Here is a 15,835-nt window from a genome sequence, read left to right as displayed (position 1 = left end):
GCTACGTGGTTGTTTTGTTGAAGCATAAATTATAAATGTCATTCTCATCCCCCTCTCCAGGTTCAGTGTGTGTGGTCAGATCGCTATCACCCGTCTGCCAGAGAGCCTGAAGCAGCAGGGGCGTTACAAGGTGACCCTCACTCCCCTGGGACAGGACAACACCGCCACCCGCACCACCGACTCAGACCAGCAGGGGGCCTTCTGCTTCCATGCCAAACCTGGAGACTACAGTGTTACCGTACGTTACAGAAATACAGCTTGTTCTGACTATGAGATGAATTGTCTGTATTTTGGTGGCTTTGGTTGTATTGAGCGAAGTTGCCCATAGTCCCTAATCTAGGATCAGTGTAGCTGCTCTGAATCATATCCCTATAAGGGTGAAGAAAGTATACTAAAGTGATCTATGGGCAACTTCATCCTACTTCCAGTCCTATTTACGTGAGATCAGCTCTTAGGGATGTTACCCTCAAAATACGACCAAACAGGATTTTTCCATTTACCTTGGATGTACTTAGGCTAACTTTTCACCCTGCCTTCCATCATTCCCTGCAGGTGTCTCTTCCTGAGGCGGAGGTGAAGGCTGGCCTGGCCCTGCAGCCTGCTGCTCTGGAGGTCTCCCTGGTGGACAGGCCCCTCTCCGACCTCCTCTTCACCCAGTTCATGGCCTCCGTCTCGGGCAGGGTCTACTGTCTGGGTAAGCCTGCCCTGGAGTTCTCTCCCATTAGTCTATGACTCACTCTGAACATTTCCTGTTTAGATGTCAAGTAGGAATAATTCAAGGTTAACAATAACCCCTTAGGGAGAAGTAACTCCTTTTTCAACAGGGAACAGTAGGGCGCATTTTCTGTTGAAAGAAAACAGTCATGGTTAAAAGTGCTTTTCTATTAGACAGACTGAGTGTGTTTTGATGCCTAACTGGGTCATTGTCGGGACAAACGCTGAAAACAGTCAATCTGAATACTCTATTAGTCCTAGCATTCTCGTTAGAAAGCTAATCAGCGACGGTCTCATTTTCACGGCTTTGCCACTTTGAATAACCTTTGACCTCTTGATCCCCAGCAAACTGTGGTGACCTTTCGGTGACCCTGCAGCCGGTGAGTCGTCAGGGGGAGAGGAGGAGCGTGCTCCTCTCAGGGAGCGGTGACACCTTGGAAATCTCCTTCGACAACGTTCTGCCTGGCAAATACAAAGGTACGGACCTCCTGGGTCGTGTCCATTGGGGAAAAAGGTATTAAAAATAATAATAATAATAAAAATAAATTGTTGCTATGGAAAACAAACATGTATTTTTGGACCTTATCTTTTTATTAGCTCCTTGTTTTTTCTCTTATGTGTCTACTGAATAAGTAAGTATGTTATAGGATGATCAATGTTGTCAGAGAAGAAATCCATACACTAAAGCCAGGCTGTACTCCAGTCTCTCAGGCTAGGTTATGTATGTCTTGTCCTTATGTCAATATTGTAGCAATGTCTCACTTTCTGACGCTCTGCTCTCCTCCCTCCCAGTGAGTATCTCCCATGAGGAGTGGTGCTGGAAGCTCAAGTCAGTGGAGGTGGAGGTGCTGGACTCTGACGTGCTGGGAGTAGAGCTCAGACAGATAGGCTACATCCTCCGCTGCTCCCTGTCCCACGCCATCACCCTGGTCAGTAGTAACACAGGGGAGGGCTGTGTGTAGGGGACAGAGAGAGTGTGTCTTTAGGTTTGTTCATTTGTGTAGTTGTGTGCATGTGTACTGTTACGTTATTCAATCAATGCACCCACGCTGCTTGCGCGCATCAACGAGCGTCTTCATAGCCAGGCGCTAAAATAGAACCTCTCCCATCTCCTCATTGGTTTTTAGGAGCATATACCAAACGTGGGTGATTGAAAGACAAACTGAGGTCCACACTCCAGTCGGTGGTGGTAATGCACCTTAAAGTTGATTGCCAGCCGCTATATAAAGTCTGAAGAAGAAGAAGCCTGAGGAGATCGGTTTACCCTTTTATCTGTGGATTAATTGTCGGAGTAGATGACCTTGCGCGTGTCAAGTAAAATTACAAACCAATGTTTATATCCAAGGAGAAATTAGCTAGCAACAGCAAGCTAGCTAACTAAATTGCAGTGAATGTTTTGTGTGTTTCGACCTGTCCCCAAATGAATATATTTGGTTCAGAGTTTGTTTTGATATTTCAACCTGCATATGCTTATCGTGTCTGGTGTGGATGGACAAAATCAACATGCGTGCGCGCGGTCTAGTCCGCATGTAAATCCTGTTACTGTGAAGTGGAAACGTCTAGGAGCAACAACGGCTCAGACACGAAGTGGTAGGCCACACAAGCTCACAGAACGAGACCGCAGAGTCCTGATGCGCGTAGCCCTTTTAAATCTGTCCTCTGTTTAAGCACTCACTACCGAGTTCCAAACTGCCTCTGGAAGCAACGTCAGCACAATAAACTGTTCATCGGAAGCGCCATGAAATGGGTTTCCATGGCCGAGCAGCCGCACACAATCCTAAGATCTCCATGTGCAATGACAAGAGTTGACTGGAGTGGTGTAAAGCTCGCCACAATTGGCCTTTGGAGCAGTGGAAACGCGTTCTCTGGGGCAATTAATCAAGCTTCACCATCTGGCAGTTCGACGGATGAATCTGGGTTTGGTGGATGCCAGGAGAACGCTACCAGCCCCAATGCATAGCGCCAACTGTAAAGTTTGGTGGAGGAGGAATAATGGTCTGGGGCTGTTTTTGATGTTTTGGGCTAGGCCCCTTAATTCCAGTGAAGGGAAATGTTAACACTTCAGCATACAAAAACATTCTAGACAATTCTGTGCTTCCAACTTTGTGGCAACAGTTTGGGGGAGGCCCTTTCCTTTTTCAGCATGACAATGCCCCTGTGCACAAATCGAGGTCCATACAGAAATGGTTTGGCGAGATCGGTGTGGAAGAACTTGACAGCCTGCACAGAGCCCTGACCTCAACCCCATCGAACACCTTTGGGATGAATTGGAACGCTAACTGGCTGCCAGGCCTAATCGCCCAACATCAGTGCCCGACCTCACTAATGCTCTTGTGGCTGATTGGAGGCAAGTCCAGCAGCAATGTTCCAACACCTAGTGGAAAGCCTTCCCAGCAAAGGGAGGACCAACTCCATATTAATGCCCACGATTTTGGAATGAGATGTTCGACGAGCAGCTGTGCACATACTGTTGGACAGCTGCTCTGATAAGAAAGAGTATGAGTGCATAGTTTGAGCATAATGGTTCTTAAATAGCTTGTACGTTATTTTACATAATCGTGGTTGCTGTGGTGAAAGTCTAAATGAGTGTCTGTGTATCCTGGCAGGAGTTCTTTCAGGACGGCAGCAAGCCTGAGAACGTTGGCGTCTATAACCTCTCCAAGGGGGTCAACCGCTTCTGTCTCTCCAAGCCTGGTGGGAGAAACTCCTCTTCTTTTCACTTGTCTTCGATTCTCTTCAATATCCTTACTGAAAGTCCTCTCTTTGGAAAATAAAATGTGTCTTTATGAGACTAACCTAGGTTAATGTAGGTTACCGGTAGATACATGAGTCAAATAAATAAATAAATATATATATATATTAATACTTATTCATCATGTAATCTTGCCTTTGCCAGGTGTGTACAAAGTGACTCCTCGATCTTGCCACCAATTCGAACAGGACTATTATACCTACGACACGTAAGGGTGTTCTATTGGGTCCATTTCTATGTTTTCCTTTTAAATAGCCACACCAAAGTGAATGACTCTACTTGTCTAAATGTCTCCTTCAGGTCAGCCCCCACTATCCTGACCCTGACTGCAGTGAGACATCACATGACTGGCCTAATCACCACTGATAAGATCCTGGATGTCACGGTCACCATCAAGTTAGTCCCCGTCACCTCTATAGACCTGCTATCACTCTACCTTCACTCTACCATGTCCAAACAACCAAAATGTGGACTGATGGCATTGTCCTTGTTTGTAAGATAAATATCTGAGATTGTGTGTAAGATTTGCTGAGCAGTACTCTATACAGAATATACATTTAACTCAAAGGGTGAATATGTGTGCATAATTTGATTCAACCAGCTATTTACAAAGAACAGTACAGTGTAAATCATTCATAAAAAAGTTGGAGATTTACATGCATTTCCAGAATTAGCGTTTAAACATGAAATTACTCGTTTTTCTAAATATGACAACAACAAAAAAGATTATCACGGTGTTCCTCCTGTAGGTCGTCCATAGTCTAACCTAAACACTGTTTATGTGTCCTCCATCAGATCCTCCATAGAGTCTGAGCCAGCTCTGGTCCTAGGCCCTCTGAGAAGCCTGGAGGAGCAGAGACAGGAGCAGCAGCTGCAGGAGATCGAGCTGCGGCGCCAGGAGAGGGAGAGACGTGCCCAAGAGGCTGAGGATGGCGGTGACAGCCAGCCCCCCATCCAAGAGCGAGCTGATGAGCTCACCAGCCCCTTTCACTATGAATTTTCTTACTGGGCCAGGGCTGGGGAGAGGATCACTGTGACTCCCTCCTCCAAGGAGCTTCTCTTCTATCCGCCGGAGATTGAGGCTACTATCACTGGAGGTCGGAGTTCACTTCCTTGTTATCCTCTTCTTTTGTGTTATGTTATTGTGTGTGTGTGTTTGGTCTGTGGTGTCTGTCTGCAAATCTCTCTGTTTGGTGTGTAGTGGACATTCTAACCAAAGGGGAAAGAGACTAGGTTCTTCAAACAACAATTATATTTATTAAGATTTGCAAAAAATGGGTCAGCCAACAATCCACACAACAGTGCAGAGTTAAAAGCCCAACGAACAGAGTTGGCTCTCCGCTTTTATAGAAAGTACAGCTCTTGTCTACATGGCAGTTTAGCAGATGTGTGTAAACAGAGGCGGAACATAGTGTGTACAAGGAGATTGGTTTGTCTTTGCAGATTTTAAGATGGCTCGAGGTTGATAAACTGCATTTATCACAGCTCACAGATAGTAAAAACACGGGATGTCTCACATGCTGGGGTCACACCCAAACGGATCTTCGCTATACGGGGCGGCAGTAGCCTAGTGGTTAGAGTGTTGGACTAGTAACCGGAAGTTTGCAAGTTCAAACCTCCGAGCTGACAAGGTACAAATCTGTTGTTCTGCCCCTGAACAAGTAGTTAACCCACTGTTCCTAGGCTGTCATTGAAAATAAGAATTTGTTGTTAACTGACTTTCCTAGTTAAATAAAGGTGTAAAAAAATATATAAAAATACGCCCAGTCTTGTGACTGAGTCACACAAAGACACATTTGTATCAGGTTAGAAGAAAAAAACACTTAACATATAGCAACAGACAATTCTCTTAAGTAGTATCACACGGGATAGCATAACTCATTTAGTCATTTTCCACCACAGGTGTATAACCTGTTTTTGTCTGTCTCTATATTTATATATGGTAACTCCCTATTCTCTGCCCCTACCAGAACCCATCCACAGAGATCTGACCAGGGCGTATGGTGGACCTCACCGGCCATGAAGCTCTGTCTGTGTCCAGTGGTAATCTATATGCCTTCTCTTATTCTGTCCCCTTCTCACAGAGTCTTGTCCAGGGCGTGTGGTGGACATCGCGGGGCGCGCTGGTCTGTTCCTGGAGGGCCAAGTGACTCCAGAACTGCAGGGGGTGGAGATCTCCATCACCGAGAGAGGAGCCAAGGCCCCCCTCATCACCGTCGCCACCAATGAGAACGGGGCTTACAGGTATACATGGCTATCCCCTAACCATAACCTCGGTCACTGCTGTGCTAGCCGTAAGGCTAGCAAGGCCTACTCATCCTTGCCCTAGGCATCAGGCAAAACATCTTGCAAGCTGGGGTTTCTTGTTCAAATCATGCTCTTGTTGTTTCTTTTAACAATACATTTGACCACTTTGCGCCTTAATCTCGTCACTTGAAATGTCCACCATGTTACATATTTGTTGCTTTATATTAGCTTCAGGCAGGTTTTCTCATGGTGTTTGGTAAATGCTCCTTGATTGTGACATTTGTCGGAAACGTACAGTAACACAAGTCAATCTAAATGTCTTTCTATTGGTTGTTTCTCCCTCCCCAGTGTTGGTCCCCTGCACAGTGACCGTCACTATGACGTCAGTGCCAGTAAGGAGGGCTTCATCCTCAGCACTGTAGAGGGAACCCAGGGAGACTTCAAGGCCTTCGCCCTGGCTGGAGTCACCTTCAAGGTACAGAACACATACTGCTAGCGAGCTCAGTGGAAAGAACAGGCCATTTATTAGCTTTTGTCTTGTTGGCAAAACAGTTTTTTGTTTAATTAGTAACATTATCCCTCCCTCGGTAGGGTGAGGGTTGTTTAATAAATAGTTGATGAGTCTGTTCTGCGAATGTATTGCCATTCGACAGTGTTCTTTTGGAATTTTGCCTTGGTGTCAAACTGCAACTTAAATAGTTTTGGCTGCGGCAGGGTTTGTGTAGTCTTATGCAATGTGTTCATTGTCATATCTCCTATCTTTCTCTGTGTGTCGTAGATCAAGTCAGAGGATGGTCACGCTCTGTCTGGAGTCCTGCTGTCTCTCAGTGGAGGATCGTTCAGATCCAACCTGCTCACCCAGGACACTGGTGTCCTCACCTTCAACAACTTGGTAAGGACCTTGATGTTCACTGAACTCAACACCTACTTCATCCCTGTATTATCCTCCTCCTGAATAATTGACTATTAAACACACCGGGCTACTAGGTGGAAGTCTATATTCTGTGTGATGTGAACTGGTGCTGATTGGATTGGTGCAGCAACACTGCAGGGGGCATTTATTGATTGAATCTCATCTGTTCTTACTTTCTATCCCTCCATCCCTCCCCTCAGAGCCCAGGCCAGTACTACTTCAAGCCCATGATGAAGGAGTTCAGGTTTGAGCCAGCCTCTCAGATGATCACCGTCGAGGAGGGACAGAACCTCAGCATCGACATCACCGGATTCAAAACCGCATACAGGTACTAGAAACGGGCCAATCAAATCTATCTTTATCTATGTAGCACTTTTCATAGAAAGTGAGTGAAACCCAATGAGCTTTAAACTAACTGCAAAAATGTACTAAACAAGGCAGAATGATGTTCAATTCCACCCCAGCCATCACTAGCCACTTCTTTTTATTGTAACAAATCTTATTCAGGCCTGTTCTTGCAGACTTCCTTGACAAGGAGCTTAACAGTCCCATCCCCAAATGGCGGTGTGTGTAATTATTTGTCTGTCCTATCGATCCCCAAAATGGCTGGTTTACTGCTTCCTATCCAGCTGCTACGGGGCAGTTCAGTCCCTGAGTGGAGATGCTGAGAGGGACGTGTCAGTGGAGGCAGTGGGACAGGCAGAGTGTAGTATCTACAGCGAGGACACAGTCACTGACGAGGAGGGACGCTTCAGGCTCAGGGGCCTGCTGGTGAGTCGGGCCCTTTTCAGTCTTCATAAGGGTTACATAAAGCAGTTATAAAGCCTGTATACAAGCACATAAAGGAGTTATGAAGCTGACGTAACGATACAACCCATTTGTAAGAGTTACTTTGTGCAGATTGAGTCATTGCGTTTGATACCCCCAAACACTGCTGTTGCAATTGCTAATAGCTCTGCTATTATTTTTGTGTTGCTAACTTTGAGCTTCTCTCACAGCCTGGCTGTAGATACCTGATCCAGCTGAGAGCAGAGGGCAACGACCACATCGAGAGAGCCCTCCCTCAGCACCGCTCCATGGAGGTTGGGAGCACCGACATCGTGGGAGTCAACATCATCGCCTTCAGGCAGATCAACCAGTTTGACCTGAGTGGGAACATCATCACCTCACCAGAACACCTGCCCACCCTCTCTGTAAGATCCCCTCACTACAATACCCATAAAACCTCACCAGAACACCTGCCCACCCTCTCTGTAAGATCCCCTCACTACAATACCCATAAAACCTCACCAGAACACCTGCCCACCCTCTCTGTAAGATCCCCTCACTACAATACCCATAAAACCTCACCAGAACACCTGCCCACCCTCTCTGTAAGATCCCCTCACTACAATACCCATAAAACCTCACCAGAACACCTGCCCACCCTCTCTGTAAGATCCCCTCACTACAATACCCATAAAACCTCACCAGAACACCTGCCCACCCTCTCTGTAAGATCCCCTCACTACAATACCCATAAAACCTCACCAGAACACCTGCCCACCCTCTCTGTAAGATCCCCTCACTACAATACCCATAAAACCTCACCAGAACACCTGCCCACCCTCTCTGTAAGATCCCCTCACTACAATACCCATAAAACCTCACCAGAACACCTGCCCACCCTCTCTGTAAGATCCCCTCACTACAATACCCATAAAACCTCACCAGAACACCTGCCCACCCTCTCTGTAAGATCCCCTCACTACAATACCCATAAAACCTCACCAGAACACCTGCCCACCCTCTCTGTAAGATCCCCTCACTACAATACCCATAAAACCTCACCAGAACACCTGCCCACCCTCTCTGTAAGATCCCCTCACTACAATACCCATAAAACCTCACCAGAACACCTGCCCACCCTCTCTGTAAGATCCCCTCACTACAATACCCATAAAACCTCACCAGAACACCTGCCCACCCTCTCTGTAAGATCCCCTCACTACAATACCCATAAAACCTCACCAGAACACCTGCCCACCCTCTCTGTAAGATCCCCTCACTACAATACCCATAAAACCTCACCAGAACACCTGCCCACCCTCTCTGTAAGATCCCCTCACTACAATACCCATAAAACCTCACCAGAACACCTGCCCACCCTCTCTGTAAGATCCCCTCACTACAATACCCATAAAACCTCACCAGAACACCTGCCCACCCTCTCTGTAAGATCCCCTCACTACAATACCCATAAAACCTCACCAGAACACCTGCCCACCCTCTCTGTAAGATCCCCTCACTACAATACCCATAAAACCTCACCAGAACACCTGCCCACCCTCTCTGTAAGATCCCCTCACTACAATACCCATAAAACCTCACCAGAACACCTGCCCACCCTCTCTGTAAGATCCCCTCACTACAATACCCATAAAACCTCACCAGAACACCTGCCCACCCTCTCTGTAAGATCCCCTCACTACAATACCCATAAAACCTCACCAGAACACCTGCCCACCCTCTCTGTAAGATCCCCTCACTACAATACCCATAAAACCTCACCAGAACACCTGCCCACCCTCTCTGTAAGATCCCCTCACTACAATACCCATAAAACCTCACCAGAACACCTGCCCACCCTCTCTGTAAGATCCCCTCACTACAATACCCATAAAACCTCACCAGAACACCTGCCCACCCTCTCTGTAAGATCCCCTCACTACAATACCCATAAAACCTCACCAGAACACCTGCCCACCCTCTCTGTAAGATCCCCTCACTACAATACCCATAAAACCTCACCAGAACACCTGCCCACCCTCTCTGTAAGATCCCCTCACTACAATACCCATAAAACCTCACCAGAACACCTGCCCACCCTCTCTGTAAGATCCCCTCACTACAATACCCATAAAACCTCACCAGAACACCTGCCCACCCTCTCTGTAACATCCCCTCACTACAATACCCATAAAACCTCACCAGAACACCTGCCCACCCTCTCTGTAACATCCCCTCACTACAATACCCATAAAACCTCACCAGAACACCTGCCCACCCTCTCTGTAAGATCCCCTCACTACAATACCCATAAAACCTCACCAGAACACCTGCCCACCCTCTCTGTAAGATCCCCTCACTACAATACCCATAAAACCTCACCAGAACACCTGCCCACCCTCTCTGTAAGATCCCCTCACTACAATACCCATAAAACCTCACCAGAACACCTGCCCACCCTCTCTGTAAGATCCCCTCACTACAATACCCATAAAACCTCACCAGAACACCTGCCCACCCTCTCTGTAAGATCCCCTCACTACAATACCCATAAAACCTCACCAGAACACCTGCCCACCCTCTCTGTAAGATCCCCTCACTACAATACCCATAAAACCTCACCAGAACACCTGCCCACCCTCTCTGTAAGATCCCCTCACTACAATACCCATAAAACCTCACCAGAACACCTGCCCACCCTCTCTGTAAGATCCCCTCACTACAATACCCATAAAACCTCACCAGAACACCTGCCCACCCTCTCTGTAAGATCCCCTCACTACAATACCCATAAAACCTCACCAGAACACCTGCCCACCCTCTCTGTAAGATCCCCTCACTACAATACCCATAAAACCTCACCAGAACACCTGCCCACCCTCTCTGTAAGATCCCCTCACTACAATACCCATAAAACCTCACCAGAACACCTGCCCACCCTCTCTGTAAGATCCCCTCACTACAATACCCATAAAACCTCACCAGAACACCTGCCCACCCTCTCTGTAAGATCCCCTCACTACAATACCCATAAAACCTCACCAGAACACCTGCCCACCCTCTCTGTAAGATCCCCTCACTACAATACCCATAAAACCTCACCAGAAGACCTGCCCACCCTCTCTGTAAGATCCCCTCACTACAATACCCATAAAACCTCACCAGAACACCTGCCCACCCTCTCTGTAAGATCCCCTCACTACAATACCCATAAAACCTCACCAGAACACCTGCCCACCCTCTCTGTAAGATCCCCTCACTACAATACCCATAAAACCTCACCAGAACACCTGCCCACCCTCTCTGTAACATCCCCTCACTACAATAAGGGCTTAATGTAAGAGGACTAATGCTAAAATGGGTTATATCCATCTAGAGTCCTCTATTTAATTCTATGGCTCCATATAATTGTATTTCTCCTCCTGTCCCGTGCAGGTGAAGCTGTATAAGAGTGACAACCTTGACAACCCCATCAACAGTGTGTCTTTGGGACAGTCCCTCTTCTTTCACTTCCCGCCTCTGGACAGGGATGGAGAGGTATGGACCTGCTATTAGTATGTAAGGGGGAGTAAGGCGGGCTAGAAATGTGTGTAGCTGATAGCCAAGGAAGCATCATTACTGCCTTCCTGAGACCTGAAGCACTGCTGTACCCAACTCAGAAATGGCTCTTCTGGGTCAGTGGTATTACTTCAATCAAATCACAACTTATTTAAGTTGTACTACGCTTCCCAGAATCGAAGAAGAATCTAAATAATAACCATATTTTATCAATTAAAGCAGAAGACAACAGAGAAATCGAGAACAAAATGAATCTGTTTATTTTGGGATTGTCAGTTTAACGTTGTACAACATATAGAAATACATTTTCTTAATTAAGTTGTCGTTTTTCAAGATATAACAGTCAGTGTGTTTTCAGGGCTGCCTATGTCAAAAAAAATTACAAGTACTTTTCAGGATGGAAAAATGTTTTCGGTGTATACTTAAATGACTTAAACCAGATATTAAGTATGTGGAAAAGATAATGGACCATTATATTTTTATAATATTATCTTTGAGAACTAACAATCACCAAAATAAAAGCTAGATAGTCGGGAGAATCTAAAATTCAAAAAATGATGCATTGAAGAGTATTTTTGATGACCCATGATTTTCTTATTGCGTTTGATTCACTACGTTTTTCACTGCCAACAACACGAGGGCCTCTAAAATGTTGGTTCCGGCCCCCCGAACCCACCACCTACGCCCCATTTTGATCCAGAAAAAAAAACTGTTAATTACTTACATTGACTTCTATACTACAGATGGCAAACTTAACTACTGTGTCTTTACAAACCAATCACAAGCATATTATGGCTTAACTATACTGAACTAAATATAACATGTAAAGTGTTGGTCCTGGGTTTCATGACCTGAAGTAATAGAGAGCCCAAACTGTTCCCATATGCACTATTGTTTTTGCACAAATGTATTTCTATCCCGGTTGGTGAACATTTCTCCTTTTGCCAAGATAATCCATCCACCTGACAGGTGTGGCATATCAAGAAGCTGATTAAACATCATGATAATTAGATGTGTGTGTTTGAGAGAAAAAGGAAGGAAGAAGTTGTGTGCACTTTACATGTTAAAGTAGACACTGGTGTTATGGTATTAATAATCCACTTTCTCACAAATCCCTAGATATTTCACGTCACACCCAAAGTCATTCCATGCGTTTAGAGGAATATGTTGTACGCCTCCATACATCATAGCACAGTCCCAACTTCTGAATCCGGTTCAGACCACCACCGCCGTTGTCAGTGCTGTGCCGTCAACCCGTTTCCAGGTCCCTTCCGTCTCTCCGTCAGTCAGACCGATCCAGATGCATTGGTCAAATTCCTGTTCCTCTTGGCTGTTTATGGTCACCAGGTCTCTCTGCCTCTGTAGGTTGGCTGTATAAATGTGATAGATGATCCCAGCCAGTAGGAGAAGACCCAGCAGCCCCAGACACGCTGTAGCAACAACAAATGGTCTCCTCCATGAGCTCTCAGAACCTGAGAGTTCAGGTTGTGGTGTGCTCCCTGGGGTAGACACGTGTCAAGACACGCGTCTGACGTTTCATAATTGCGCTGTCTATGGACCTCTTCATAGGCGTTGGCTCCATTACCAAACAGGTCCTCTGAGTGTTCAGGCTGTTTCATAGTAGGGCTATTTGTAGACATAGTCCCCAAACTTGCCACAAATTTGAATTAGAATGTCATTGTATGCTGTAGCGTTAAGATTTCCCTTCACTGAAATTAAGGGGCCTAGCTCAAAACAAGAAAAACAGCCCCAGAGTATTATTCCTCCTCCACCAAACTTTACAGTTGGCACTATGCATTGTTCTCTTGGCATCCGCCAAACCCAGATTCATCCGCTGTACTGCCAGATGGGGAAGCGTGATTCATCACTCCAGAGAACGTGTTTCCCCTGCTCCAGAGTCCAATTGTGGCGAGCTTTACACCACTCCAGCCGACGCTCGGCATTGGGCATGGAGATCTTAGGATTGTGTGCGGCTGCTCGGCCATGGAACCCATTTCATGGCGCTCCCGACGAACAGTTATTGTGCTGACTTGGCGGTCCTGTTCTGTAAACTTGTGTAGCCTACCACTTTGTGGCTGAGCCGTTGTTGCTCCTAGACGTTTCCACTTCACAATAACAGCACTTACGGTTGTCCAGGGCAGAAAGTTGACGAACTGACTTGTTTTGGAAATTGGCATTCTGTGATGGTGCCACGTTGAAAGTTACTGAGCTCTTCAGTAAGGCTATTCTACAGCCTATGTTTGTCTATGGAGATTGCATGGCTCTGTGCTCTATTTTATACAACTGTCAGCAACGGGTGTGGCTGAAATAGCCGAATCCCCAAATCTGGGGGTGTCCACATACTTTTGTGTGTATATAGTGTACATCAACATGTTCAGGAGGTCCAGGTCTACAAACATGGGTCATTATCATATTTCTAACATTGATGTTACACCACAGACTACAGGTTGGATATGCTTGACCAGTGAGGATGGGGAACGGCTGGGGCTCTCTTACACTCTTAATGAACCTGATTGGCCGAGAAGTTTTTTAAAACTTAAAAAAAACAGTTTTTCAAATAATGTTTTTCCAGACTTACAAACTGTCATGGTGCAGCCGCTCCCCCCTTCCCCTTAGAAATTAAACCTAACAGGTCATAAAAAAGCAATGCAAAATAGTGATCGAATGATGGTGTCTCCAAGTGTATTAACCAACAGTAACGGATTTTAGTTCGCCCCCCTTCTAAATCCCACCCCACCCCCACTTGATCAGTGGTTGAGAAATGCCAGCGTAGGTGAGGAAAAGTTTCAAACAAAGCAGAGCAGATTAAGAAAAGGAAATGAGAACATTTATTTCAATCATTGATATCAGTTCTTTTTGGCTTGCAATGCTTTTTGACTTGTTTTTGTTTACGATATGTATTTTTTTCCCTCTAGTTTTTGGTAGGAGAAAAATTTCATTTTACGACTAATGAAAAATAACTCAATTGAGCTTATTTTTTATCAAATGTGGCACCCTGTTCCATTTTTTTATCAAATGTGATGCCATATATATATATATATATATATATATATATTTATTTAGTGTGTGTGTGTGTGTGTGTGTGTGTGTGTGTGTAACCTGAAAACTGTTATCGGTAGAGAGGTTTGAATCTCTCTTTATTGGACCATTAACTTAAACTTCACCCATGTAAATCCTGCTGATTTTAGAATGTCTTGTGTAAATTGTTCTTTCAACCAGCAACTAACTTTCAGAAAATTACACTGCTCACATCTGTCACACTTATACAGTGTTAGTTTCATCAGGTGTTGTACAATATGATAGAAAAAACAGGATTTTGACACCACTGGGCCTTTTTAATGGTTGCTATTTGCCTGATAATAGTAGTGTATAGGTTTATCCAGAGGTTCTGGGTCAGTGGAATTAATAATAATAATAATATAATAATAATATAATATATGCCATTTAGCAGACGCTTTTATCCAAAGCGACTTAGTCATGTGTGCATACATTCTACGTATGGGTGGTCCCGGGAATCGAACCCACTACCCTGGCGTTACAAGCGCCATGCTCTACCAACTGAGCTACAGAAGGACCATTAATTAACATTAGAGTATGTTGTCATCACCATAAATATACTTTTTGTTGTGTGTCCTCTCCTCCAATACAGACCTATGTGTTGATGCTGCACTCCACACTGTCTCGCTCCCAGTACGACTTCTCTCTGCCCCAAGTCTCCTTCACCTCTACAGGCTACCATAAGCACATCACTTTGACCTTCAACCCCAATGTAAGTACACAGTACCTACTCCGCCAGGGCTGAATCCTCCGGCTAGAAGTTCTCCGCATCCACAGATCTAAGATCAGCTTATCCTGTCCACATTCTAACCTTATCCATTATGTGGGAAAGCACAAAACAGATTTTAGATCAGCGTCTGCAGGCAACTTCATCCTAGTTCGGAAACAACTAATGTAATACATTTGGAATATTCTCATTACAGTGATAAAAAAAAGAGCCTGCATTGTGTGTCTTCTGAATATTGAATGAGAACCCAATGTGATGTTCTTCATCACAGCGTAAAGTTCCTGACCAGGATGTAGCCCAGGGCTCCTACATAGCTCTACCCCTCACTCTACTGCTCCTGCTGGCAGCCTACAACCATGAGAAGGTACACTGCCTCCACTCCTATTGCATGTATCATGTATTCAATGTACTGTAATTAAGTGGTCTGGTAAATGTTCAAGCAGACCTATTGCCTTTGTATTATGGCATAAGTGTGTGTGTGTGTGTGTTTTTATTTATATATATATATATATATATATATATATATAACTCCCTGTCTCTCCCCAGGTGATCCCCCTGCTGCTGCAGCTGGTGAGCCGTCTGCAGGGGGTGCGTAGCCTGAGCCAGGCCGGTGGGGACAACGCTGCCCTGGACGAGGCCAAACGCCAGGCCAAGAGACAGAAGACCCGACGCACATGATCCATAGCCCTAACATCTAGCATGTAAACTACCCCAACAGGAACCACAGACATGTTGTGTCTGAAATTCCGCCTTATTCCATGTATAGTGCACTACTTTTGACCAGAACCCTATGAGAGTAGTGCACTATGTAGGGGATAGGGCCATTTCAGTCACAGCCATACTGTACCATAGAATACTTTACCATACTATACCCATAGCCAACCAGGCTCATTGGACTGATGTTACCAGCAGGGGTTCTATGGAAGAGTCTATGGAAGACTGGCTGTGTAGTTCTGTTCTGTGGGACTCCTTCGTTTTATAGAACACTCATCAGAAGTATTAAGAAGAATCCATTTTGTCGATATGTATATGAGCCATCATTGTTTTTTCTGTTGTTTTTTTACATTTGTAATGAATGAATTGTCAATTGAGAAAAGAA

At 45.3% G+C, this 15,835-nt stretch overlaps 1 protein-coding gene across 1 annotated transcript in view; it reads left to right on the top strand.

The window, feature by feature from the left end:
• Positions 1–15,835, top strand: part of LOC124002972 (nodal modulator 1-like) — a 25,002-nt gene extending 9,167 nt beyond the window's left edge. The window contains 18 exon segments of the mRNA XM_046310843.1: positions 61–238; positions 553–694; positions 1,060–1,191; positions 1,507–1,643; positions 3,321–3,408; positions 3,611–3,674; positions 3,767–3,862; positions 4,262–4,563; positions 5,551–5,710; positions 6,062–6,188; positions 6,492–6,605; positions 6,827–6,954; positions 7,256–7,397; positions 7,625–7,819; positions 10,830–10,931; positions 14,602–14,721; positions 15,008–15,100; positions 15,283–15,835. Of these exon segments, the coding sequence (XP_046166799.1) occupies positions 61–238; positions 553–694; positions 1,060–1,191; positions 1,507–1,643; positions 3,321–3,408; positions 3,611–3,674; positions 3,767–3,862; positions 4,262–4,563; positions 5,551–5,710; positions 6,062–6,188; positions 6,492–6,605; positions 6,827–6,954; positions 7,256–7,397; positions 7,625–7,819; positions 10,830–10,931; positions 14,602–14,721; positions 15,008–15,100; positions 15,283–15,414 (2,452 nt within the window). The 3' untranslated portion in view covers positions 15,415–15,835.

This window comes from Oncorhynchus gorbuscha, linkage group LG18 (genome assembly GCF_021184085.1).
Source record: "Oncorhynchus gorbuscha isolate QuinsamMale2020 ecotype Even-year linkage group LG18, OgorEven_v1.0, whole genome shotgun sequence".
Classification (NCBI taxonomy): Eukaryota; Metazoa; Chordata; class Actinopteri; order Salmoniformes; family Salmonidae; genus Oncorhynchus; species Oncorhynchus gorbuscha.
Note: the sequence above shows the minus strand (reverse complement) of the source record. Positions and strands in the feature narration are given on the sequence as shown.